Source organism: Maniola jurtina, chromosome 11 (genome assembly GCF_905333055.1).
Source record: "Maniola jurtina chromosome 11, ilManJurt1.1, whole genome shotgun sequence".
Classification (NCBI taxonomy): Eukaryota; Metazoa; Arthropoda; class Insecta; order Lepidoptera; family Nymphalidae; genus Maniola; species Maniola jurtina.
Genome location: NC_060039.1, coordinates 8,798,101 through 8,825,839, shown reverse-complemented (window position 1 = coordinate 8,825,839; position 27,739 = coordinate 8,798,101). Strand labels below are relative to the sequence as shown.

Genomic DNA, 27,739 nt, shown 5'->3' with positions numbered 1-27,739 from the left:
TCAGTTCCAGCATGGTTCCAGCACCAAAAAACACCAGTGAAACACAAAAACCGGCCACTTTTAACAAAAAAACACTCCAAAAAGGCATAACACGCGCGCCAGCAAACGCTAACAAAGACGAAGTCCACATTCTCAATGATCTCTAGACTTATATATATATTTACAGACCAGAAATCTTGGATGCCAGAAATATAATAGTGATCTGTGGTTATTTGTTACCTATTAGTGTATTATCTATGTTTGTCACATGTCACCTTGACCTGTGCTTGTCACTGCCTGTCACTTGTCTCTGATACCTACTTGATTTTGCTTTATTTTTATTTTTAATTTTAAATTCGTATCACTTATTCACTGTGCTTATTCACTACAAAAATATAATTGGGGAATCCTTTAAAATAAATTACGGTACAGAGATTTTCTCAGAAGAATAATTAAAGTACTCAAATAAATATGTTTTTCAAGACATTTTGACTTGTGTTGTGGCTGTGCAGATTTTGGTAAAGACAATGAACTCTTTTATGAATCTAACTTGGAAATGGGAATACATATGTGGCCCACAGGGCCTGGTTCCATGGAACGATACGACAAAGGACATTGGAATGTGTTTTCAAGAGTTGTTCTTTCAAATACCTATATTTTTTACATTCGCTATAACTTCAGCTTATTACGTGGGATTAAGAAAAAATTGGGTAGTAAGAGAAAAGACTCAAGAACGGTCAATTACTCTTCGCAGCTTTGTAGCATTAGCACTTGTCTCCATTCCAATAATACACATGTATATCATCATATCTGATGATGGATTTAGGCTATATCCTATTGATTACTTTGCTGCTGGAGCAGCGTGTATATCGTGGCTGGTTCACTTTGGGTATGTCATAGCACTGAAACATCGCTTGGGGCAAAGTTCTCGTGGTCCAATAAGTCAACTTGTTTTATGGAGTCTCACAGTGCTGTTTAGTATTATTGAACTTCGAAGTAATATTCTTATTGGTGCTCCTACATCATTTGACATTGCCATATTATGTTGCCATTTTGTATATTTCCTGACTTTGCTACCAGCGAGTGATTCCAGACCAACATTTTACTCACCATGCCTTGTCGGCTCTCAACATTCTCATGTAAGTATTGTTTGTGGCATAACCATATCAGATACTTATGTATCCGCTGTAACAATATTATGCAATTTTAGAGTGAATACACCCCACTTCTACCTCAAGGCGATGAAGGGGTCCTTGGTACGGCTATGCAAGGTGCAAACTGGTGGTCTAAACTGTGTTTTTCATGGGTTGATCCACTCTTACAAAAAGGTAGTGTAACTTTATTGCTATTTTACACAATTTTTCAAATACATAGTTTTTAACAGCCACTACACTACATCCTTAATAACATTTAATGTTAACTGTATAATATAACTCATTTTTTAAGGGTTTGAAAACAAGCTACAAGACCTAGAAGAACTATATGACATTCCAGCACGGTATAGATGTACTTATGTTGGTGCAAGGATGGACAAGGCGCTGATTGGTAATGTTGATAATTACCAACAGTTCACTGAAGTGCCACATCAACCATTTATTGGACCTGGTAAATTATTATTTTAGTTAGCCTAGATTTACTGTAAGGTTTAAAAATTTATCATCTACAGTTACAACTTATGTGAGAATTGGTAAATCCATACCTAATATTATAAATACAAAGTTGTGTCTGCCTGTCTCTCTGCTTGCCTTTCATGGCTTATCCATTTAACTGATTTTAATGAAATTTTATCCAAAAATAGCTTGCATGGGCATCATCTATCAAAATAAGTTATTGAATACTTATGCACCTATTTGCCAACCCAATAAAAATTATATTTTTCATAGTTAAATATCATAATACATAAATTAAATAACATGTTGATAAAATAATAAGTGGCAAACCTGGCAAGTGAAGCTTAAATAATGTGGAATGACATTTGACATCATGCCAATCGGCTTCAATTCAATAATAATAATTGATCCTATCTGTAATCTGATGATAAATTACTGAGTAATGTTGTTATTTATCTAAAATTATATGGTGTTTTTGACATTAACAATATTTCTAAGTAACTTACAGGCTGATTGATTAATTAATTTCGGCACTAAATGTGACAACATTTCCTATTTTTATTATATTTTTACTAATGCTGAATTGAAGTGTACCGAAAATGAGTTTTGCCTGTTCACAGGCTATGGGGCAACAAGTGAAACATTGCCTCAATCATCTACACCAGTCACTCCCACCTCTCGAGTGCTGCTACGCCCAATACGACGGCAAAATGTCTCATTGTTTCGTGCGCTGCACAGTTGCTTCGCTCTTCAATTTTATGGCATTGGAATGCTCAAACTGATCTCTGACATGGCAGGCTTTGGTGGACCTATACTACTCAATAAACTAGTCACTTTTGTTGAAGATGACAGTATTGATCAACATTATGGGTGAAAATTATATTTTATTTATTGTTTGGGCCTACCTGCACAGTAGGCCTTTTTTGTACACATATTTAAAAAAAAATTCAATATAGGCAAGCTCTTGACCACAATCACACCTAATAAAAAATGATGATGTGGCCTAAGACCCCACATTCTAGGTAAAGGTGTCCCGCCCTGCCCTGACTAAGCTGTAGTGCTTTGTGACCTAGAAAATTATTTTTAGTAACTTAAGCTTAATTCTTTGCTGTTGCAATATAACATTGCATGAATGTGAAGATAAAAGAAAAGTTTTATATCAATACAAACATTTGGCTTATTCTATGTAATTTTGGAAATCTACAGTAATTTATAAAACTTTGAATCTTTCAGATATATTTATGCTGCAACGCTTCTAGCAGTTACAATAATATCTGCTTTATTTAATGTTCATTTCACTTGGTTAATGTCTATGATTGGCCTCAAAATGCGCGGAGCCATAGTGTCCACTATTTTGAGAAAGACACTTAGTGTGACTTCGACTGAACTCAATAAAGCTTTTTCTATTGGGGAAATAACAAATTTTATGTCAACTGATACTGACAGAATTGTGAACTCTTGTCCCAGTTTTCATGCGCTCTGGAGTATACCATTGCAGGTAAGAATCTGTTCCTATTCCAATAGAAACATGTGTTCTGTTTTTAGCGCAATCTAACATTTAATAGCTATATTATATTACAATGAAAACTAATCCTCAATTAAAACGTAAATCGTAAATCTAAAGTTTTGAGCGAGAGAAAGCTGAGTGATTATTTAAAATACTGCAGAAAGTGTCACATGTTGTGTTTATGAGCTCATCTGGTTTCAACACTACATTTGTTTATGGCTAAAATCTTATTTACTTGGAAGGGCACGATGTGTGCCATCTATGAAGCTTTTAAAGAACGGGCGGGAAAATTCCTCAGCAAAGATGATATTTATAAAAATTATAAGAGAATTAATTTCCTATTTCAGTTATTCATCACATTGTTCCTTTTGTATCAACAAGTTGGCATATCATTTTTGGCTGGCGTGGCATTCTCAGTAATTCTTATACCAATAAATAAAATAATTGCAAATAAGATTGGACAGTTGAGTACAGAAATGATGAAACACAAAGACACGCGAGTGAGCCTGATCAGCGACATGCTCCGCGGGATACGCACTGTAAAAGTGCACGTGTGGGAAGACTACTTCATTGATAAAGTTTCAGGTATAAAATATAAATTACTAGCTGACGCCTGCGAATCTTAGAATAGTTTGACATGCTACAGCCCATATTAAAACTGCTATGTGTTGAATTAATTTAGAATGAAGTAAGGTCGGCCTCATAATTCGAGTAGTAATTCCGCGAAACTATTGCATCAAAAATCTGTCGCCTGAACTTTTTCTGTAAACACGCCACACACCTAACACATGTGCATTACCGTACCACTCGAATATGATCATTAAGGTGCTAAACGACTTACGGCCTTTGACTGTACCTATGCATTTCTTTAACTGTTCGTTTGTCGCACAGAGGCCCGTGCGAGGGAGCTGCGGTATCTGCGCGGGCGCAAGTACCTGGACGCGGTGTGCGTGGTGCTGTGGGCGACGACGCCCGTGCTGGTGGCGGCGCTCACGCTGGGAACGCACGCGCTGCGCGGACAAGTGCTAAGCGCGCCTACTGTACGTATATTATATCCCTTTGTCGCACAGAGGCTCGCCCCAGGGTGCTGCGGGAACTGCACGAGCGTAATAACCTGGACGCGGTCTGCGTGGTAGTCTGAGAATACTTGAATAGTTCAGTTTGGTATGAAATTCATAACAAACTGAACTATTACTACTACTACTAGTAATACTACTATTACTATTAACTACAATGAAAGAGCCTACCCTCAAGAGCATAGTCTCGGGCCGAAATCCCGTGACATGTGTCGACATTATATTTTGTGTTGGAGAATATAATATAATAATAAAATAATAGGCGGTAATACGTTGGCTCAGAGCGCCTAAAAAGGGCCATCTTAACATGTTATTATTGAACTGTAAGACAATACAGTTACAGCAAAAACTAAACATAAATTTTCCCTCTTCACTGTGAACAACTTTTTCCCGTCTTTTTCCATGTTAACGGCTCCATATTACAAAGTTGTTTAAACTATATTTTTAAAGACACAAAATAATTTTTTCAGGTCTTCACAACTATAGCATTGATCAATATGTTGATTGCGCCATTGAATGCTTTCCCTTGGGTACTGAATGGACTGACTGAAGCTTGGGTTTCTATGAAACGTATCCAGAAACTTCTAGATGTAAGTAACTCCAAAATTGTAGTGAAACTAGCGACCCACCCTGGCATCGCGAGAGTAGCATGGGTCATCTGTAACCGGATGACTTCTGCTAGATAGATGATAGATATAGATATAGACATAAGCTATCCTGGACTTTTTTTAGAACGTTTTGTGAAGAATTTTTCACTGTACATTTTTTCGTGTAACTTTAACTATTTACGCAGCTCACGCCACGGAAGCGGTCAGATAGGACGATTTTTTTCGACTTAATTTACAATTATCATAATAACGGTAAGTTATTTTCGTTTAGTGTTCATAAATGCACATACAACCTTCTTAGATGATCTTTCCTTTGTATTGGTGAAAACTGTATAAAAGTCTGTACAGTAGTTTCTAGTAGTGGGGAATTTTAATCCATACTTCCATACTAATATTATAAATGCGAAAGTGTGTCTGTCTGTCTGACTGCTACCTTTTCAGGGCCTAACAGTTTAACCGATTCTGACAAAATTTGGTACAGGGTTAGCTTATATCCTTGGGACGGACATAGGCTACTTTTTATCCCGGAAAATCAAAGAGTTCCAACGGGATTCCCAAAAACCCATCCGCTTAACCGATTTGTATGAAAGGTACCGAGGTAGCTTGCGTCCCAGTCATTGACATAGGCAACTTTTTATCCCGGAAAATCAAACAGTTCCCATGGGATCTTCAAAAACCTAAATCCACGCGGACGAAGTCGCGGGCATCCTCTAGTTTATAATAATTGTGTAGTGATATTCCTTATACTATTTTAGCTCAGAGACATGGACATGGAACATTATTATGATCGACTGAACATAAACCGCGACGAAGACAAAGTTATTATAATTAAAAACGCTACATTTACATGGGCGAAATCTTCCATCCGTAGAAAATCAATGCCGAAATCAAAGAAAAACAAGGGCAAATCTCAAAAGAAGCTATCCAAATACAGTATTCAGAGGAGGGATTCAGAGTCGTCTAATGAGACGTTTATACAAGAACCGTTCAAGTTACAAGATATATTTTTCGAGATTGGTAAAGAAGAATTAGTCGGTATTGCCGGACCAGTGGGTAGTGGGAAGACGTCGCTGTTGTTAGCAATTATAGGGGACATGCTGAAACAGGCGGGGGATATTCAAATACCCGAATTTCTTAATAGTAAGTAATTAATAAATCCAAGCTTATGTGTAGGAGATACATAAGTGTAGATCCATTAGAAAATACATAATATATCAAAGTTTGAAATTGTTGTAAAGCATTTAATGTATTATAAATTAACAAGTGTTACAGTACAAATAAATAAACGTCACCAAGTTAAAACATTTGTATACCAATATCTGTGTGGGCGTAAACAGATTGTACCTACTGGGTTGTACCGCATGGCGCGGGGGACTTATATGTTTATAACTTTTCACGACACTACGTCAGAACTACGTCAGAGGGAGCAGCCGCCTCTTGTTCTAAAAAAAACTTTTCACGACGTTGACATGTATGACAACGTTTTACCCGTCTTGCAAACATTTTATAGTATCTTAAAGAGTTCTGTGTGGCAGCATCAAACAAAATAAATAGGCGTCCTTCGATTTTCTTTCAGGTTTTGGTTATGTGTCCCAGCAGCCGTGGCTCGTACGTGGGACTATACGTGACAACATATTATTTGGGAAACCTTATGACGAATCGAAGTTTAGATCGGTCATTGACGCTTGTGCATTAACAGGCAAGTATTATTACATGTGTTTCCTATGAGATTTGACATCTCACCAACGAAGATAGAATTCGAGAGTTGAAACACAATAACGTCAAAGTAAACTGGGATTTAACTTCCATGATTTTTAGAATAAAATAGAATAGATTTTTATTCAAGTAGACTTTTACAAGTGCTTTTTGATCGTCAAAATAATTTACCACGGGTTCGGAATGCCGTTTAAATTCACGTTTAATTTGAAGTAAAAAATTCAGTATCACCGATTTTAATTGTACAAGGTGTCTGCTTGAATCGCTCGCTGAAGATAATTTTTTTAATATGAACGAACTTAAGCTTAAAAACCAAGGCCTTATGATTCATTTACTATAATGCTAAAGTATTTCAATGTTCGAATTCTATCGATGTTTGTGAGATCTCATACTAAGCATACAGAGATCAAACGAATAACATTTAGCGTTACCTGAAATAACTATATTGATACATCTCGTACTCACTGCATTGTTTTCACTTTCAATTGTATTGAATGATATTTTATTTTATTTATTAAATTATTTGTACTTTATCATCAGAGGATCTGAATCTGTTGGGCTGGAACGCATACGTGGGCGAAGGCGGCTGCACCCTCAGTGGCGGACAGCGGGCGCGAATATCACTCGCACGGGCCGTGTACCAGGATAAACAAGGTAAATATTACTAGACTTGAATAAAATGTACCTTAGTTTTTTTTTTCAATAAAGTGTCTCTTATTTCACCGCCATCAAAACTAAAATTTAGACTTACCACATATGGGCAACAAAGAACAACAAAGGTGTTGTTTTTCGTTTACAGTGTACCTGTTGGATGATGTATTGTCGGGCGTCGACGCGACAGTCGCGCAGCACATAATGCAACGCTGCATCCTGGGCCTGCTGCGGCACACGGCGCGCGTGCTCGTCACGCACTCGCCGCGACACCTGGCGCGCACACACCGCGTGCTGCTGATGCAGGACGGAAGGATAGTCACGCAAGGTGAGATGTTGTTGGGCACGACAGTCGCGCAGCACTTACTGCACCTCAGTCGCGTTTTTAAAATCCACATATCAACTTCTGCCTGAACGAATTTGCAAATAACAGGTACGTCTAAAAAATGTATTGGTATTTTTACGGCATTTTAGATGCCCTAGTAGAATTAAAATATAAACAGATTTTTTTATCCAACAGAGGAAACTCTCTTGTTGCTAATGTGTTGAATTTTTTTTTTTTTTAATTTAAGGTCCACCGGAAACAGTGCTAAACGAAATAGAAGAATTTCTGCCCAGTGAAACTGAATGCGAAGGCGAAGAGCCCCCACTCAAACGCGACATGGAGGACAAACAACTTGACGAGCTAGACGTCGTTAGTCGAAACAGTTTGGATAATGACGTACGTTTGCACTGCGTTTATACTTCATATATTACTGTGAAGCTGTATCTCTAGTGAACCAATGGTTTAAGTTAGTTTTTTAAAGCGACAGACAAAAAGCTATGTCTTGTTGTGGACCCAGCCACCATATCTGCCTCACCTATGCCGTGTATATAAAATTCTCTGTTTGCACTCACTCATATGAACAACAATAATCGTTACATAGCGAGTGAGACGAGTTTCATCGACTCTTTTGTTCTCTGATTTGTTTCACTTTTTGCGAGTTCAATGTAATAAGTATGAATTGAATGATTTTCAAATTGTAGAGTACATGAATTTGATACAATTTTTTGCATTTATTTTACAGGAAAGTATGTCCGAAGGCACAGTTGGTTGGTGGGTCATCGGCCTATATCTACGCTCAGTGGGTGGCTTCCTAACAATGTGCATCGTAATATCGCTGATACTCATGCAACTGTCTCAAAACTTCACATTCGTTTGGCTCACGTTCTGGGTCAGAAACAAAAGCAACAATTCCGTGAATGCACTAGTAATTGACAACGTGCACGAAAACACTACAGCTCTCGACCATAGCTTTAACGTGTTGGACAATATTGTACACAATATAGTAAACACTTCGATGACGATTATCAACAATTTCAGTGGGAATAATAATAATAATAGTACAATTGTAACTGATAACTACAATTTAGCAAGCAACATGTATTCTACGCAATCTCAAGTATTAAAAGCGTCAGCACTCACAGACAATTATTACTTGGAAGTGTATTTCGGTTTGGCTGGACTAAATCTAGTATTCACTATCATGCGTGCGTTCTTGTTCGCTTATGGAGGTCTTAAAGCTGCAGCCAAGATACACAAAATACTTCTGAAAGTTATTGTAAAGGTATGTTGAATTTTGTTCTAACACATTTTTATACTTGATAAGCTAGAGCCTTGAATTTTTAAAGATAGAACTGGATATCAATGCAATATTAACTAGCTTTCTTGTCTGTCTGTTCTGTGAGCCAACCCTGACTGATAAATAATCTATACCTTAGGCTTGTAGGTACATGCAAAATCTCATATTTGTAAACCCTGTTACAAATATGAGACGTATGTTAATATACCAAACAGTCTGTTTAGTCTTAGTGCTTAAGGCTGCTTTGCCACCAGGAATGTACGATGACGCGAAGTGAGAAATATGTAAATCCCACCACTAGGTACAATGTAAAACCCTTAGCAGAATTCTTTCTGATGAAACTAACATAGTAGAGCTATAATTTTTATTGGTAGTTTTACATACACACATGTCAAATTTTGAGTATAAAGTTATTATCTCTTTCTAAAGTTCGATGAGCAATATTTGCTGTCGAGAGTGCAGTGAGGATTATCGAGTGTAATTGCCATCTTTTGACTTCAGCTTATTTACATTTTCCCTTGTTGCAGGCAAACGTGAAATTTTTCGATGTAACCCCTACAGGACGCATAGTTAATAGATTCTCTTCAGATACATACACAGTGGACGATTCACTACCATTTATCTTAAATATATTGCTCGCACAAATATTTTCCTTGATTGGTGAGTTGAATTTTAAGCATTTAAATACGTTTCGTAATATATTTTGCTATTGTTATCTTTTTTTCGAAGACTGAAGTTTTAATAATGGTTTAAGATAAAGATGTTAGGTTTATTTCGTTGATCAACGACATCATATAATATAAATAGCGGGTATGTAGCAGATTAATACGATGATGATGGGTGGTACGTATTACGTACCCGCTTTTACCCTGTATTTAATGGTTTACCATACTTGCAAATACATGTATTTCAAAAGCACAACACCAGTATTTACATAATATTTTTTAATAATAATATATGTAAGTATGTTTAACATTAAGCCGGCGCCACATATCACTGAAGATATAACCTAAAGATAAATAACCTAAAAATTGAGTGAGTGAATGTTAAAAACTTTACGTTAAAATGTCTGAGCTGCAAATCGTAAATTTGAAGGTACCAGTCGTAGCTTTATTGCAACGAAATGCAGGAACGTATATAGACAAAAATTGGCTTTTATTGGATTTTCAAATTAATTGTTGTATCTAAAACTAAAATTTTATAATTTGTAACTGAAAACCGTAATCAGCACCACGAGCACTTTTAACATTAAAGAAGGACTACTTCCATATTCATACAAATATTATAAAGGCGAAAGCGTGTCTGTCTCTCTGCTAGGTTTTCACGGCCCAACCGTTTGACCGATTTTAATGGGTACAGAGTTAGCTTACATCCCGGGGACGGACATAGGATACCCGCACTGCCCCGCGCTAATCCGGCGCGGGATACCGCGGGTGAAATGCGGGTGTGCGTGGGACGTCCCCCTGCCTCATACTCCGATTGGCGTCTTGACCTGACGCGTACTATATATTTGCGGATTTAAAGCTTTAATTGGCGCTGGCTTTACACGGTAATATTTTATTAATGTCCATTGTTGTCGTAGGCGCGGTGGTGGTTACAGTCTACGGTCTGCCTTGGTTGCTAGTGGGCGTCTTACCTATGACTTTCATATACTACAGGTGTGGATTACCTTACTTTATCTTTTAACCCCTCATTCAACTAAAATTAGTCTAATATCGCTTTTAAATCACTTGCCTAAAATAAACAATATTTTCGCTTTATTTCTTGTTCAATTAATCGCACACTTATATTATTATACTGCAGCTGTTAGCCGCGAAACGTGCGCGTGGAATTTCCGTTTACTCATGATACTACTGTTTCTGATGAAAATTGGTATAGATTTAGTGCATCACCATAAAATATATTCTGTATCTAAACTCAACGCGATCACCGCCGGCACCTGGTTATTATGAATTAGATATCCATAATATTATAACTGCGATTTTCTGTTTGCAGATTACAGCGACGCTATCGGATCACTTCCAGGCAACTCAAAAGATTGCAGAGTGTAGCGTTGTCGCCGGTCTACGTACATTTTAATGACACACTTGAAGGTAAGATTTATCACTCGTTCGGAATGCCCTTTTTACCGAAAATAACCTCCAAGAAACTCGGCGGTTGCTCTTTGCATAGATTGGATTTACAATATTATGCCATATATAAAAGTAGGTAATTGAAGTTCCGTGCATTTGCTAGAGCGAGTTGTCAAATCTACGCTCTTTATCATTTACATAATCTTCGATTGTGTAATATATTATTATGTATTTTTAGTAGCATACTTTTCATAGATTTATTTAAACTGGTGTGAAGGCAAGCGTGTAGTTGATTGTGGAATTTTATTAAAAAGATTGCATTCTCAGACCCGGGCGTGTTTGGAACCCTCGAAGCTTTAGACTTAAGTTTACGTAATTAATTATCACCATTATAACATTATCCTATAAATCTAACAATTCAGACGATCAAAAGGCTTATAATAGTACCTACTTTGAATAAATGATTTTGATTTTTGCACTCATGCCCACAAAGGGTGACTTTCTTGAAGTGAAGCGCAAATTCTACAATCTAAATGTACCAGAATATAACATAAATATGTAAATCGGACAGGTTTGAGCAGTATCCGCGCTCTGGGCGCGGCGGCGCGGTGGGCGGAGCGCGGCGAGGAGAGCGTGGAGCGCTGGCAGCGCGCGGCGCTATGCGGCGCGGCGGCGGCGCAGTGGCTGGCGCTGCGCCTGCAGGCTGCCGCCGCCGCCGCCGTGGCGGGCGCCGCGCTCGTCGCCGTGCTGCAACGCGCCACACATGCCGCTGATCCGGGTAAGTTAATGCACGCGTGGCATAGGACTCGAAGCAGCTCACAGACGTACGGCGGCAGCGATGCAGAGGACGAAGACCATGCGAGTGACCAAGTTAGCGAGTGCGAATGTAGTGTCCAGCGCACAAGATCGTTCAGTGCAAAAGCAGTGAATCCCGATATTAGGTTATACCACGATGACAAGCTGCGGGAATCCAATGTGAAACAAAAGTTTATATTGTGAGTGTATTATTTATAGTTTTCATATAAAAAAAAACATCCAAAATTCGCAAAATTTTGCATATGGGCCGCAATTTAATTTTTCACCTTCGTTATTTTGTGCAGGACTCGTGGGCCTGGCCATATCGTACGCTTTGTCGATGACTTCAATGCTGAGCAGCGTGCTGAACTCATTCACTGAGACCGAGCGAGAGATGATTGCCGTAGAGCGAGTCGGCGAATATATTACACAGGTTATTGTTAACATAATAAAAGTAAAAAAACTTTTTTAAAGTGCCTAAAAGTTTTTCGATTTACCCATTTACTTTCTCTTGAAAAAATTAACAAGTTCAAACATGATATCCCAGCATATGATGCTAAATCAGACAACAATTAACAAGCAAATAGTTCTAATGTCCACCTCCCACCTCCATTATCAGAGCTGCTCACAGCCTTTCAACTCAATCTGACAGTTGGAAGTCCAGTTTCCAATTTTGATGGAATGACAACATAATATGAACAAATCAAGTGTATACAAAGCTTTTAATAAATTACTCTTTCTTCGTTTTAAAATAACATTTATTACATTTATTTTAAAGACATTTGTATTTAACAGATAGAAAGTGAAAAAATAGATGGAGACTCACCACCCTATGGCTGGCCTTCCCATGGAGTTATAAGTTTTGAGGATGTACACCTTAAATATGGGTAAGAAAAGAGTTGAAGTATGGCATATTAAAATGTTTTGAAAATTCCTATTGAAAAATTTACAATCAATTTATGATTATGAGCTTAAACATTTCTAACATTGTAACACCCTCTTGTTATGCAGTAAATTTATAAATTTATAGCAAAGTGTCTCTCATGGAATATGCTGTGAGTTGTTGTGAGAAACCGACAGAAGCCAAGCTTTACTTTGTCTCGTTGTCTCATATTCATATAATAGTTATTTGTTTTTGTTACGAGTGCCTAGTTTGAAACGTTTTTGTATTGTTTTCTCTTTGTGCATTGTAGAGCAAGGGACAGCGGCGAGGCGCTGCGAGGCGTGACGTTCTCGAGTCACCCCGGCGAGCGGCTGGCGGTGGTGGGGCGCACGGGCGCGGGCAAGAGCTCGCTGCTGCGCGCCGTGCTGCGTCTCGCGCCGTGCGCCGCGGGCCGCGTGCGCGTCGACGGCATCGATGTCGCCACGCTGCACTTACAGGCGCTCAGGTACCGCACCTAAAGTACGCGACAAGCCGACATGGCAATCGGAATATGGCGCACCGGGTTAACGCGGAGGGTGTGCGGGGCGTTCCCACCCCGATTGCCATCTGGACCTGTCTACAACTTAACTGCAGTTCAAATGATAAACTGAAACCAAGAGCCAAATTCCACTCGTGGATCTTCAATCATACCAATTTTTAACAAGCTCAGTTGGAAGAAGAAAGGGGACTATTAGTCGTGTTCAAAATTCTTGTTGTTTTTATTCCAGATCTCGTATCGGTATAATTCCGCAAGAGCCGTTCATATTCTCGGGCAGCATCCGCGAGAACGTGGATCCGCTGCGGCAGTACTTGGACGCGGAGGTGTGGCGCGCGCTGGACGCGTGCGGTGCGCGGGACGTGGTGAGCGCGCGCGGCGGCCTGGCCGCGCCCGCGGGGCAGCTGTCGCGCGGCCACGCTCAGGTGCTGTGCCTCGTGAGGGCTTTGCTGCAGAAGGCTAAGGTCGGTTAAGTGGTGCTTTTTATTTTTACAGTAATTTTATATGATTATTTTTATAATTGATAAATGTAGCGTATTTTTTTGGTTTACCAGTCACACGATTTACACCATAATAATAATATATTGTACCTATTAGGACTTTGACAGCGTAATAACAAAGTGTCGCGGTTCTTACAGATCCTACTCGTAGACGAGGCGACGGCTAACCTCGACCAAGAGAGCGAGCGAGTCATCCTGGACACTATCCGCTGCTCGTTCGGCGGCAGCACCGTGGTGTTCGTGGCGCACCGCCTGGCCGGCGTGCTGGAGTGCTCGCGGGTGCTGGTGCTGGGCGGAGGCCGGCTGCTGGAGCTGCGGCCGCCCGAGGACGCGCTCGCCGACCCCACTTCACATCTCTACAGACTGCTGCATCCAGACCAGTAACAGACATCACCCCTTTGCGATACCAGTCGCTGCACGTTCGGCGACAGCACCGTGGTGTTGGTGGGGTAAGTTCTGCATTGACACGAACAAAGCATACTCGAGCGGAGTGCGCTTGGGTAGTTAGATGCTAGTTGTATCGTGGAAACTAGCATCTATGACGTGAAGGGTGATTGCCGCCGTCGAGGCGTTGATAAGTGTCGTGGACGCGGTGGCACGACACGTGACATTGGTTCCCTTTGTCGTCGATAAAGTGCCACTCGTCTATAAGAATACTAGGAAGAATGGTGTCTTAATTTAATTTTGATACATTCCGTCTTTTATTCACTATCAAATTGTGTAATATATTAAAAAAAAGATTATTATATGTCTGTTCGTTACCTATGCGTTCACAAATCTTTCTCCATACCTTAACCTTAATAAATTACCTTAAGGTATAATAAATAGGTGACGAGCGAGTCGCATGGCAACGCATGCTGGACATTACCCAGTATTGTATAAAAACGTTAATTAGTAGTGTAAGTTAAATAAATTTTTCAATTTGTTTCCGTGTATGACTGATTTTTGAAACAAATTGATTTGATTTTGAACTGATTGTAATTTACGAGATATACGTCATTATTATTATTGCATGTACGAGTAAGATTATATTAATGTTATCGAAGTATATTTTTGTAGTAAGAGATTCCGCATATGGTCTACCTTGACCCATCTGTTAACTATATTATGTCTTATTTAGAACCGCGGCCTAATGGTCAAGGCATCGGGCGTGATTCCTAGAAGATGCAGGTTCGAATCCTGACGGTTCCGCAATTTTTGATATGTATTTAAGAATTATTTAGAGTACCTAAAACGACTTTAACAGGTTTTAGGCAGCAAAGGCGACCTTTTTGTACTAGTGAGGTGAAAACAATTTTTTTCTATATCACCCAACAGCTTGTGAAGCAAACGACTTTGACACATTATTGTAGAGTAGCGTGTCTTGATGTCTTGGTGTCCTGTCTCTCTCTATCCATACTAAATGTATGAAACCGATATGCTTATGACGTTGCGACACCACACGACACGCTAGTATATTTGTTGCTTTATACAGTCTTGGCCCACTTTTTATTAGGATGGATATTATGGATCAAATATCCTTATGAGCATCTCAAAATCTTAGGCTGAGATCTATAGAGCGCACTTTGACTTTGCTCAGACTTAAGACACTGTTAAAACGAGACAAGGTTATGCCGCTGGCATAAATCTGTCTCGTTTTGACTGAAACTTAAGTCTAAGCAAAGTCAAAGTGCGCTTTATAATTTCAACTTTAGTGACCGATTTTGACGCCCTTAAAGTTAAGAAACGGTTCTGTATTTGGCTGCATGATATAAAACACAATAGAGTTTGTAGCATATTATATTATTTTCATGTAAATGTGTATTAATTGCTTGTAAGTAAATAATAATTTAATTAATGTTAAATGAATTAAATCTATTGAAATGAGATTTTCAGTTAGTTAGCTTTCTGGGAACGAAAGTGTAAAGAACTTTAATTTCATTATAATTTAAAAAGAAATCGATATTTGAAATCACAGTCAAACCTATTATTTTTAAACATTAAAATTATTTTAAGAAAGAATATTTTTATATTAGTGCTATTAATAAGTCGGCCGCACGTTACAGCCAGAGTAAGTCGATCGCACATTATAGCCATTATATATGCAACGTCCAACGCAGCGCTTTTTACCCGACTGCGGCAAAGCCAAAAGGAAGGGTTATGATTTTTTTGATCTAATGAAAAATGCGAATGACGTAATAATACCGCTCTTTCGGCTCATCTGTAATGTGCGATCAATTTTACTTAACTTTTTCAATTAGATGCCTTGTGATATAAATCATGACAAAGACTAGCGTTCATTATAGACGAATCGAGTCATGTCGACAATTTCGCGAACTGAATCCAGTACAAGTTCAAGCAAATTCGATTCAGTGGGTGCAATCGATTCGCTAAAGCGCGCCAAGACCTTTAGAAGCAATTAATTAGTAAATTCAGGGTGACAAATAAATCGATTCGGCAATCATATGGACGCTAGGCTTTAGTTTTCGTAATCTACATGTTTCGCTCTTCAGGTTGTTTGTAGGGGTAGTCGATATAGTCGAATATTTCTTCTTCCGATGTGATCGGCACGGGCTCTCCAGGCACACCTTTAAATTATTATGTAACGTAAATAACTGTCGATCTCTCAAAAGTTATATAGTGCATACATTTTGAGAACGCAGTTGCCATTTTTGCTGTGTCAACTGGCATGTAAAAAGTATGATTTTAGTCCTTAGGTAAACCATACTAAATCTTAGGGTAAACCGGACTTTTGACATGACACTTGACACGAAGAGTAAATATGGCGAGTGCGTCCTCAATGCATTTACATATAAATTATTATAAATTGATATTTTTCTTAATAAAAGTCTGAAAATGAAATATAACTTGGTATTTTTATTGATTATTTTACTATCGTCACATCTGATGCTTTAGAGTACAGTGCGCGCAAAACAGGTGGTCCAATCTGAAGCTACAACATGGCGGTTTGAGCAAACCAAAGATTAAAGTAAAACACCAAATTTACATAGAAATGTAATTATAACAAAATAGATATTTGAACAAAAGGCGACCTTTTCGCTAGTTACATTGATAAAATAAATTAAATAAATAAAAATATGATTCGTGTTCAGATTGGGCTACTTCTTTTGCGTGCACTATAATATGAAAATTTATTATTGATTCTCTTAATTAGAGAATTACTTATCATTTGTTGAATGACTAGAAGATTTTAACCACAAGAACTTATATTTTTGTGTGGAACAGTAATTATTTTATTTTTCCACGAGCGTAAGTGTAGACGTAGCGTGTACCATTGCGTTGTAATGTATGGAACTGTATGAGACATGGCATACCGGTTGCGTGCCGTGAACGTTCGCGTAGACGTAATGCGTGCAGTTACATATGTCTACAGATTCACGCACGTGTCACGTGTACGCGCGCGCGTGTCAATCTGCTTTAAAACGATAACAGCTACGCTACAGTAACCCACTTTTCAAGGACCGTGTATATTTACCAGTACATCCAACAGGTCTCAAAGAGTATTCGTTGAGGGTAAAACCCTTTTCAAGCGCGTGCGCACGCATCTGCTTGTTGAACACGTCACTGCCGGTGAAATACAGCACGGCGCAATAGTACTGGTCGTTGGGAAGCAAACGGATGTCCAAACGCCTGAAGGGATACTTATTCGACAAGCGGCATACTCCCTGTAAATAATATAATCATTCTTTTTAGTCTTTTACCTAAACTTCAAGATCTTAATCATTGTATTCTCTTGTGTTCTTTTACTATTACCTATGCAATACTATAGGATGTTACGGCCCTTTAAGAGTATAGAATGCCCTTAGCTCATGCCATGTTACTACACTTGTACCATAGAGTATGTAAAAAGTACTCTGTGGTCATAGATTGTATCTAACACAGTCACGTTTCTTTTATAGGTCAGTTTTTTCAACATTTTTGAAATGGGCAAAACGTCAACTAAAACCGAATGTGCATCAATGAAATACAGACCTTACTGGTTTACGTGAAGATTTTAAAGAAAGAACAACAGAGACTTTGCTATCTCGCTCATGATTCGCGGGTACAAACATGGCGCGTAATCACCAATCATTCAAAAATAAGATTTCTGCACAATACATCGGCGTTACTTATAAAAGTGGTAGTGGGTGAGGTACTGTAATGTCCTAGAGACGATAACTTGAATTACCATGAATTTGGTGTCTCCCATTGATATCACATCAGTGATCAGATCATCCAAAGCGCCCACAACAGTCTTCAATAACTTCTCGCTATGCTTCTTCTTCTCCTCTTGTAACTTGAGTGAGGGATGGGTAACCAGGGCATCAATATCACCACTCTGTGACTTCCCACGTCTACGAAACAAGAACATATTTTGATGAGTTTTGGACACACATAATGCGAAGGATGCGACGCGTGAGGGTAACTGCGCGGCAGGACCTCGGAACACAAACCGCGCGCGGTCGTGTGACGATAAGTATTACCTACCTGATAAATAAGTAATTAGGTACTATCAAAATTGATTCGGTAGTTTAACAAAGTGATCAGGGATTCCGTTTTTCGTGAGGTGCGGAACCCTAAAAGACCAAATCTTGCGAGCGACAAGCCGCATTCCATTTTTAGACATACCTACTTATGTTCCTAAAATTTTATAATTTTTATTAAGAAGATAGTGACCTGTAACTGCCGCAAATAGTTATCGTGAATTCCGGATCTAAATCATTCAAAGCCCTTTTTATAAGATATTCAATTTCCTGTATTTCACCTCGCGGAATTTTCTTTTCAAAATCTTCAAAGTACCTGAAATATAAATTGTTCATGTGATTTGGAAAGAGAAACTGCGAAAGTTAAGTGTAAATAGCACTTAATTAAATAAAACTTATCAATTTAGTCCAACTATGCATCCAATAATTTACATGCAACTACAAGGTCAGTGATTCAAGGTCAGTGGTCAAGACAGTGATTTCCTCGTCGTGGTCGACGCGATGATGATCGGTTATTTATTGGTAGTTTGGAGTTAGGACGCTTACAGTCACTTTAATCGGCAATAAGCCTACTGGAGACTTTATTCGGAGATTGTGAAAGAGGCCTTTAGCCGCGAGGTGTGATATATGATACCTACCTACAGTCGGATCAGGAATCAAAATGAACGATGATCATTGCTTATCGTGATTGGTAAGTATAGGACGGAACTTCAGAAGATACGACAAAAGGTACGAGGCAAAACGGAGCGGTGGAGTTTCTAACATAAAGTACCTAGTAGGTAACTAGTACCTACTTAGATACGCGATAACATAGGGTATGTGTGGTCCACCTAACTACTATCCTACTACCATCGTCATCATAGTCAATCGATAGACGTCCACAGCTGGACATAGGTCTATCTGAGGGAACTTCCACACGCCACGGTTTTGCGCCGTTTGAATCCAGCGGCTCCCTGCGACTCGTTTGATGTTGTCTGTGCACCTAATGGGGAGGTTTTCCAACGCTGAGCTTTCCGGTGCAAGGTCGCCATTCTAGCACCTTAGGAGTTAGGACCCCAGTGTCTATCGATTTTCGAACTATGTGCCCTGCTAATTGCCACTTCAGCTTCGCAACCCTCCTACTATGATAATCATTTACTCGTGATCGCCGAAACGATTGTAGATTCGCTCTCAAACTTACTTTAAGCCGATAAGTTGATGATGATTTAATTTGCTTTCATTTTTTCTCAACTCTTCTATTGTTTTTATACCGCTTTGAACCAAATCGGCAGCTTTCACCGGCCCGATACCAGATACTCTCGTCAACAAGCTAATCGCCTGAGCATTTTCATCTTGATGTATGTTCTCTAGCTTCATCAATTTACCCGTTTGTAAAAACTCATCAATTTTCTTTGAGATTTTATCTCCTATACCGTTCAATTTTTTTGCTTCTTCTCCCGATTCAATCCTCTTGGTGTGACCAGCTAAAACACTAGCAGCCTTTCTGTAAGCATTGTACTTGTGGATATTTCTGCTTACGTTCTTTTCAAAGTCGGCTAACTCCATTAAAAAGTCGCAGAAATCTGCATTGGGATTGCCGCTTTCAGAAGGATTTTTTCTTTTACTCATTCTTGGTACTGCTTTGCTGCAAAAAATATTTATTTATTAACAGTTAATTAAATCAGTTATCTTCGAGCGCTTAGTGGTTATAGACCGGGTTAGAAGCTGTACCGAAGTTCGAAAGTAGTAGGTTCAAATCCCACCCATTAGTGTATGGCTGTTGCAAGCATTCATTCATACAATAACAACTTATTATAATCACCAAAATTTAACGAGCAATATATTTATTCATAATTTTACTATTCTCTACGAGAAATAGTTACTGTTTGACGATATTCAGAATATTCTGCTTCTACACATATATTATGTTTTGAATTGTGATGTTGACTTTTGCTTTTGGCGGTGATTTTTCTTAACGTTGGCAGAACTATGCGTGCTTGACATTGACAGAGAGCTACGTGACAATGACATTTTGCATTTCAAAATGTCAAAAATTTAGAGTACCTTTAGTATTTCGAGGTTGTTAGATTTTATAAAATAATAAAAGTTTGCGGGTACTAAACTTAAATTTGTGTGTTTATGATTAAAGATAATGGGAAGAACAATAATACTGTAAATAAACATACCAGTGAAAATTCCGTGAACAAAAACTTTGTGATGGATAACGTAACTGAAAAATTAGTGCAATGTTTTGGTCACCGAAAGTTCAAAAGCGAACTTCAAGAAAGGGCTGTGAGAGCAATTGCAAGAGGTAAGTTAATAACAAAATACATGTAACGTGTTTAAGTTAAGTGCCATTTAGTTAAAGCGTAATTCGTCCTCTATTTGCGAATGTTCAATAACGAAAACGCATAACAACAGTGTTGCCATAATACTTAACTAATTGTGTTTTTATTTTAAAAGATTGCGCTACATATTATGAGAAAAATATTATAACTAATTATATTTTTAAAAACCAAAACCCTAATTTTAATTTATATTTCCAGGTGTTCATGATGTATATATTTCAATGCCTACAGGCTCAGGGAAGTCATTGTGCTTCCAATTACCAGCTATGTTGCAGGATAACAAAGTTGCTATTGTATTTTCACCTCTCCTAGCTCTAATTAAAGATCAAATAGATCACTTAACAAGAATAAAAATCTGTGCAGAATCTATCAACTCAAAAATGACAGCTAAAGATAGAGAAAGAGTTTTAAATGACCTTCGCACCATGAAACCAAATACAAAGTTCTTATATGTGACACCTGAGCAAGCAGCTACAGAAACATTTAAATCATTAATAGAGCATCTAGTCAAGTATAAGAAAGTATCATACATAATAGTAGATGAGGCCCACTGTGTTAGTGAGTGGGGTCATGACTTCAGACCGGATTACTTGAAATTGGGCAGTTTGAGAGAGAAGTACAGGAGCATTCCATGGGTAGCTCTGACAGCAACTGCTAGTTCAGAAGTAACTAAAGATATACTGGAAAATCTCAAGTTACTGCAACCAGTTGCTCAATATAAAACACCCAGTTTTAGAAGGAATCTTTTTTATGACGTTGTATATCAAAATTGTATACAAGATGAAATCGGAGACCTTGTAGAGTTTCTTAAGAAAAATTTAAATGATGACGAAAGTGTTAAGACTGTAAGTTATATGAATTATATAAAGTATCTATTGCCAATACAAAAAAAGTTACTTTAAAGATTCATCTATAGTAAAATAATTCTTTATCAGAAAGTACAATCAAAACTGCTTTTTAATTTTGACACTCAAAATAAACTAACAACTATATGAATTAACTAACAATTTTCATATTATTTTAGAAAGACAAAAGTGCCGCTATTGTTTACTGTAGAACACGAGAACAAACAGAAGAAATGTCAAGTCTGTTAACTAAAAGAGGTCTTAAGAGTCTGGCATACCACGGAGGTAAGTAATCTTTTAATAAAATAAATACTGAACAATCATTTTAATCACAATAATAATTAATTAAATCAAAAATCCTAATCCTAATAATATAACAAATGTGAAAGTTTAGATGTTTTTTAAAAATAAGGAACATCACAATAACAATCAATCTGGTTGAATTTTGGAATGGAGATAGTTTGGACCCTGAATTATCACATTGGCAAAATCCCAGAAATTCAAAGAATTCCCGCAAGATTTTTAAAACGCCCATATCCACATGGGAAAAGTCCCGGGCATCATCTGGTACGTTAGAATTGTAAGGGTTTCGAAACAATGCATTTACAACATCTTTTCGCTGTCACACTAAGTGTCAGCCTTGACCTTTTCTTGTGATTTGTGCCATCGAACTTTTAAAACCAAGTTTGGATATTCCAGTCACATCAGTGCATATAAAAGATAGAGCTGAGGTATCACCGTTGACGGACGCGTCATGGATCTTGGAGGATATCATCATCATGAATATATAATACCATAGACAGTAGAATATATGTTATGCAGTATATACTTTTTTAAGATTAGATGTTAAATAAAATCTTTGTGTCTAGGTTTGAAGGCAGCTGATCGTGTATCAGTGCAGGAGCAGTGGTCAAATGGAGAGTGTGGGTGCGTGTGTGCGACTGTGTCGTTTGGAATGGGTGTGGACAAGGCAACCGTACGCGCTGTGGTGCACTGGGGGCTGTCACAGAATGTTGCCGCTTACTATCAGGTAGTAATCCTGAAGAAAATAGTAACATTACACACACTTCAGTTAGCAATTACACTTTAATTGACTCTTTATATTTCTTGATAACTAGGTCATAGTTCATCTTTAACATGTATGTGGCTAACATCTTTTTTTTTTTTTTTTTTTTTTTTTTTTTTTTTTTTTTTTTTTTTTTATTGTAGGAACACATACAGCATATTACAATACCACTTAGCCAATCATTTCTAGATGTTACAGTCGCCCATAAAGTGCTCACTAATAGTCTATACAATCTCAATTCTGTTATCTTAAACGCTTAAAATCTTAAACGCTAATAAGTCAAAATGCTACTGTATTATATATTTTTTTTAATTACGCGTCCATATATCGCTGAGGGATGTTGGACACTGTATTAATGTTTATAATAATACATAATAAACACCAAATAAAAATAGAAAACTTTTATCAGGAGTCTGGAAGAGCGGGTCGCGACGGCAAGCCGGCGTGCTGTCGGATTTACTATTGTCGGATTGAGCGTAATGCAGTCGATTTTCTACTTCGATCTGAGCTCGCCCGATCAAAAACCCCAGAGCAGAAGCAACGTTGTAAGAATGCGTACAAAAGTTTCGAAGTTATGGTCAAATATTGTGAGGAAGTCAAGTGAGAATCATTGTTTTTAAATTTTTTTACAGTTATTTTGCAAAAAAAAAAGGCAAACTCTCATACACGGCACTCTTTATACCATATTAATTTTATTATTAAAACCAAATTCTGCTTAAGATGTGAATAGCGTTCCCTTTCGTAATATTTTTGTGACCTCTCTGTTATTAAAATGAAACAATTGTAAACCTTATTCAGAGATTTAATAAAACTCATAGAATATTATTTGAATAAAAATAATTTTATTTAATATGTTTTTTATTACTTTTTGATAATGAAAGATTACACAAAGTATTTGTTTTAGATGTCGTCACAGGATATTCGCAGACTACTTCGGGGAGGAAGCGCCGAAGTGCATCAGTCGCTGCGACGTGTGCAAGGACGCGCGGGCGGTGCGCCGCGCGCTCGAGCAGCACCAGCGACGAGCCATGAGCGCCACCATCGGCCAGGGCGGCTTCGTCACGCACACCGACCCCGCCGACTTGTACGGCGAGGGCAGAGAGGGGCAGGCGAGGTCAGTTCCATCAAATATTTCAAGAAATCCTTTTCGACGTCATACACCAATTTATTATTACAGTATACATCACAAAGTTTGAAAGGCGCATACATTGATATTTTGATATCGCATCGCAGTCTGCTTCGCAAGGGGGAGTGTTAGACGACATTTTTTAGGGTTTCGTACCCGTCTTAGTAATAGAACTCCGCTGTTCGTCAGTCCGTCTGTCTGTCAGCGGGCCGTATCTCGTGAACCGTAATAGGTAGAGGGCTGAAATTTTCACAGAATTCTATTGCCGCTATAACAACAAATAATAAAAATTTCGAAGTTATTTCTTGTACGGAACCCTTTGTGTACGTGTTCGACTAGACTTAACCGGTTTTTAGCATTTATATTAAATACATTTTCAATTTTTAAAGTTTTGTTTATTTTTATTATTCTATGTATACAATTCGAACACGAATGTTATTCCCGTAAAAATACAACAGTGATATCCAAATACCATGAATAATAATGTTTCAGGGAGGCTCAGGCTTACTGTGGCGACGGTAGTGGAGAGTCTGACGGCGAGGGCGACCGGCGTCGCGTCGCCGACGAAACGAGATCCCTTATCATAAAAGAGTTTGCCAATAGAAAGAAGAATCTCGACAAAGATAAAAACCGGAATAATAACTCTGAATCTGCTAAATACTCAAAATGCAAAGCCGCCCAAAGTACAGAAAGCAAGGTGAGATAACTTATGTTCTAATGAATGCGGTTTATATTAAGAGTCTCTATCTTTAAAATTTGTAATAATATGGTGCATACAACAACTATATCTTAACTTAAGCATTATTTAACCAACCCACCGATTGTCTTCTGTCGCATCTCGACACGCCACGACACTGCAGATTGTATGCATCTTTAGTCTGCGCGTATGAAGTACCTGAACTGATCAAAATGAAACTTCCACTATACTGCTTCGACTTTGATTCCAAGAAATCAAAAATCTAGCCCTGAGCTATCGCTTGATTGGTATACAACTATACTCTAAATTAAATTTTATTTTTCTAGGTTAATGGTTTGACATTGACTGGACGTGAAAGCTATCTGTCATTACTAACAGATGCCTTGAGGAACAATCTCGAAGGTGTCAAAGGTGTCGATGAACCAGAAAGGATGTTATCAAGTCACGACGTTGAAGACTGTGCAGTGGAACTGGAGTACGAGGCCTTCTCGAAAAGTACTGTTATTAGTTTGTACAGAAGAGCTATGACGAAACTGGTAAAAATATTGTGTTTCTCTGAAACTTATTTTTTTTAGTTAAAGTATGGATCACAATTCATTGTGTACTGCATTCCAGATATCATCCGTTAGAGCCTGTAAAGATAGTTTGTATTCAGAGCTCAAGACATTTGAACCGAAAAAACGCGAAACTCTTGCCGAATTTGTTAAGGATTTTGAAATGAAAAAGGAGTCACAAAAAAGCCACGGGTTTATAACTGCATCACAATTAGCAAATAGTAAGTACACTTAGCATTTAGGACAAATGTTTAATATATATAGTACAGAGTAGGGTCACTTTAATAGATCACCTACTTTAGTCATATTTGACAGACTTGTCAATTTTGTTTATAAAATTAACGATTTGTCATTTTAGATAATATGGACAAAAATAATGAACAGAAATCACTCTCTAAAGCTGATAAGGAAATCAAACGAAAGGCCAATTCTTTTAAAAGAGATCCTTTAACTCAAACCAAGCTTCAAAGCTTTTTCTCAACAAAATCACAAGGATCTCCAGCTCCTATTTCAGATGATAGTGAAGACGAAGGAGGACTTATTATAGATGAAAACATCAGGCCTAATCACAGTGATTCGACCTTAAAGTTAGAAGAAACAGACACTTCCATTAATGAAATGGATAATGACAAAACAATGAAAATTGATGAAATTATGGAAAGCGACGACGAATTCAATGTTGGAAAACGAACGTTTGTTATAAATATAACGTTACAAGGTATACCAAATAAAAATAAAGATGACAAAAGCGATGGTAAAGAGACTGTGTCAATAAATAATAGTGGACTTAAAATGGAGGTTCCTTGCGAAATAACAAAACCTACAGCTAAAAGAAAAATTAAAGCTCTGTTTGGTGAATCGTCTGACAGTGAAATAGAATCTGAGGACATCAAAAGATTTAAACTCTCTCGTGATACAAATGTAAGTGAAAAACAATCACCAGAAAAGAAATCTGATAAATCGAGTTCTAAAAAATCTAAAAAGAGGCACAGGGATAGGAAATCTTCACATTCTGATACAGATCACGAAAAAGTTGTTAAAAAACACAAGGATAAAACAACTTCGCCATCTGATACAGATCGTGAAAAAACAATTTCGAAACACAGGGATACAAAGTATTCGCAATCTGATACTGACCGTGAAAAGGTACTTTCAAAAGATAAGGATAGAAAATCTTCGCTATCTGATACCTATCGCGAAAAAACAGTTTCAAAACATAGGGATAGAAAATCTTCACAATCTGATACCAATCGTGAAAGAACAGTTTCAAAAGATAAGGATAGAAAATTGTCGCAATCGGATACAGATCACGAAAGAACAGTTTCAAGAGATAGGGATAGAAAATTGTCGCAATCTGATACTGGTCGTGATAGAACAGTTTCAAAAAATAAGGATAGAAAATCGTCGCAATCTGATACTGATCGTGAAAGAACAGTTTCAAAAGATAAAGATAGAAAATCGTTGCAATCTGATACAGATCGTGAAAGAACAGTTTCAAAAGATAAAGATAGAAAATCATTGCAATCTGATACAGATCGTGAAAGAACAGTTTCAAAAGATAAAGATAGAAAATCGTTGCAATCTGATACAGATCGTGAAAACTTAGTCACAAAACACAAGCGTAATAAATCACAATTAGATATAGATCGAGAACATTCTTTAACTAAGCATAAGGACAGAAAGTCTTCACAATCTGATGCAGAATTTGAAAAGGTGAATACAAAACATAAACACAGGAAGTCTGCACATTCTAATAAAGAGCGAGAAAAGCCGTCTTCAAAATGTAACGACAGTAAACCAGCAGAAAACGAGACTAGTCGAGAAAAAATAGTTGTAGAGCCTGAAGATAGTAAATGTTTACAATCCGACAGTAAATTGACAATAGGTGATACTTGCACAGACTTACAAATAAATAATGATGAAGGTGATGATACTCTTATAATAAGCAACACATCTGTTGACGAAGTTCTATGTAATGATAACAAAGAAACCTTTTTGGAGGATTGTGACCAGAAAAAAAGTAATAACTCAAATGATTCTATTGAATCATCAAGCAACGATAGTAAATTGAATGGTCTCGAGCATACTGCTAAACCACTAGATAAAGCGTACCAACTTAGCTTAGAGGCAGATAAGGTATTGCAGGTGCTCAAACAGTTTTCGGAAACAAAATCTGAATCAGTTGTAGAAAATTTAAACATCAAAGAAACAATAAATGAGCCTAAAGATTCTATTGTAACTTTAAAATCGCCCACTAAGCATGGCACAGATAACGAAAAAGATGATCTAACTTTCAGTACAAAATCTTCTGACGAGCACAAGTTCAACAAAGACAAAAGGAAAGAAAATTTAAATAATAAAGAAAAAATAAAAGTAGAAATAGAGCTTTCCAAAAAGAAAGAAACTAGAAAAGATAAAAGTGAACTTCCAGCTAATAAGGAAAAAAGAAAAGAAAGAACGCAAAGTAGCAAAGAAAAAAGAAAAGATGAGAAAGATTTAACAAAGAATAAGGAAAAGAAAACAGAAAAGCTTGATGTTGCTGGATTAGTAGTTAAGTTATTAATGCCTTATTATAAGAAAAAAAAGATAAACAGTCGGGAATTATTTAAGATTACTGCAAGACATATAGTTCACCAACTACTTGCTATACAAGTTACAGGTAAGTTTGAAGTACACTCTGAAATATACTTAAAGAAATCTGAAATAATCCAAGTTTTATCACTTATTTGGTTGTATACAAACCTCCTAATTAAATTAACAGGTCTAAAAGTCAGAGGGGGATGACATTAAAGTACCAACAAATTAATTATAAAATAGTTTATTGTACTGCCAAATTTGAATACCAAAGTTTATATTTGATTTTCTATTTTCAGAAGAAGCAGCAATAAACATGTTACTGAAGAAAGCTTTTAGCAGCAAAGAACTAATAATTGAAAACGAAAGTGACCTAGAAACAAAGTTAATTTTAAGCAGTGATATGAAATAATTTATTGTATTTATTGTTAGACACTGATGTGCATGATTTTAACAATTATTATTATTATTCTTGTACGCTGTCCAATCAAAATCATTATTTTCACAGTTATTTATTACAGAGTATGAGTTTA

The 27,739-nt window shown here is 37.5% G+C and overlaps 4 protein-coding genes across 9 annotated transcripts in view; 2 read left to right on the top strand and 2 right to left on the bottom strand.

Annotated features, from left to right (window-relative positions):
- Positions 1–26,547, bottom strand: part of LOC123869816 (coiled-coil domain-containing protein 97) — a 28,255-nt gene extending 1,708 nt beyond the window's left edge. Inside the window, exons 1-2 of the mRNA XM_045912868.1 lie at positions 26,535–26,547; positions 11,188–11,202 (exon numbers count right to left, since the gene is read on the bottom strand). The gene's annotated coding sequence lies outside the window, so the exon portion shown is untranslated. The remainder of the gene's footprint in view (positions 1–11,187; positions 11,203–26,534) is intronic.
- On the top strand, positions 279–16,391 carry LOC123869792 (ATP-binding cassette sub-family C member 10). Its single transcript, XM_045912826.1, has 23 exons — positions 279–1,118; positions 1,190–1,307; positions 1,426–1,584; positions 2,210–2,459; positions 2,823–3,087; positions 3,444–3,681; positions 3,988–4,136; positions 4,643–4,762; positions 5,536–5,920; positions 6,357–6,479; positions 7,037–7,150; positions 7,296–7,475; positions 7,720–7,868; positions 8,215–8,754; positions 9,297–9,429; positions 10,352–10,427; positions 10,765–10,862; positions 11,413–11,619; positions 11,942–12,069; positions 12,432–12,523; positions 12,830–13,024; positions 13,287–13,518; positions 13,693–16,391. Exons 1-23 carry the CDS (start codon positions 507–509, stop codon positions 13,936–13,938), a joined length of 4,809 nt encoding a protein of 1,602 aa, XP_045768782.1. The 5' UTR covers positions 279–506; the 3' UTR covers positions 13,939–16,391.
- Positions 9,163–27,739, top strand: LOC123869793 (ankyrin repeat domain-containing protein 11-like). 3 transcript variants are annotated; one of them, XM_045912828.1, is made up of 12 exons: positions 9,163–9,178; positions 20,067–20,307; positions 20,543–21,189; positions 21,369–21,474; positions 22,059–22,219; positions 22,665–22,855; positions 23,160–23,369; positions 23,874–24,078; positions 24,405–24,614; positions 24,694–24,853; positions 24,991–27,291; positions 27,506–27,739. In XM_045912828.1, exons 2-12 carry the CDS (start codon positions 20,136–20,138, stop codon positions 27,616–27,618), a joined length of 4,476 nt encoding a protein of 1,491 aa, XP_045768784.1. In that variant the 5' UTR covers positions 9,163–9,178; positions 20,067–20,135; the 3' UTR covers positions 27,619–27,739. The 3 variants fall into 3 exon arrangements, with proteins under 3 accessions (XP_045768784.1, XP_045768785.1, XP_045768783.1); XM_045912829.1 differs by lacking the exon at positions 9,163–9,178 and having other exon boundaries at positions 20,034–20,307; positions 24,991–26,260; positions 26,318–27,291; XM_045912827.1 differs by lacking the exon at positions 9,163–9,178 and having other exon boundaries at positions 20,034–20,307.
- LOC123869817 (DNA polymerase beta-like) lies at positions 15,714–20,299 on the bottom strand. Of its 4 annotated transcripts, none has more exons than XM_045912869.1 (6): positions 20,183–20,299; positions 19,198–19,641; positions 18,211–18,333; positions 17,723–17,888; positions 17,030–17,219; positions 15,714–16,121 (listed from the first exon to the last, which is right to left on the bottom strand). In XM_045912869.1, the coding sequence occupies exons 2-6, from the start codon at positions 19,623–19,625 to the stop codon at positions 16,027–16,029; spliced, it is 1,002 nt and encodes a 333-aa protein (XP_045768825.1). In that variant the 5' UTR covers positions 19,626–19,641; positions 20,183–20,299; the 3' UTR covers positions 15,714–16,026. The 4 variants fall into 4 exon arrangements, with proteins under 4 accessions (XP_045768825.1, XP_045768827.1, XP_045768826.1 ...); XM_045912871.1 differs by lacking the exon at positions 20,183–20,299 and adding an exon at positions 19,728–19,950; XM_045912870.1 differs by lacking the exon at positions 20,183–20,299 and adding an exon at positions 19,819–19,950.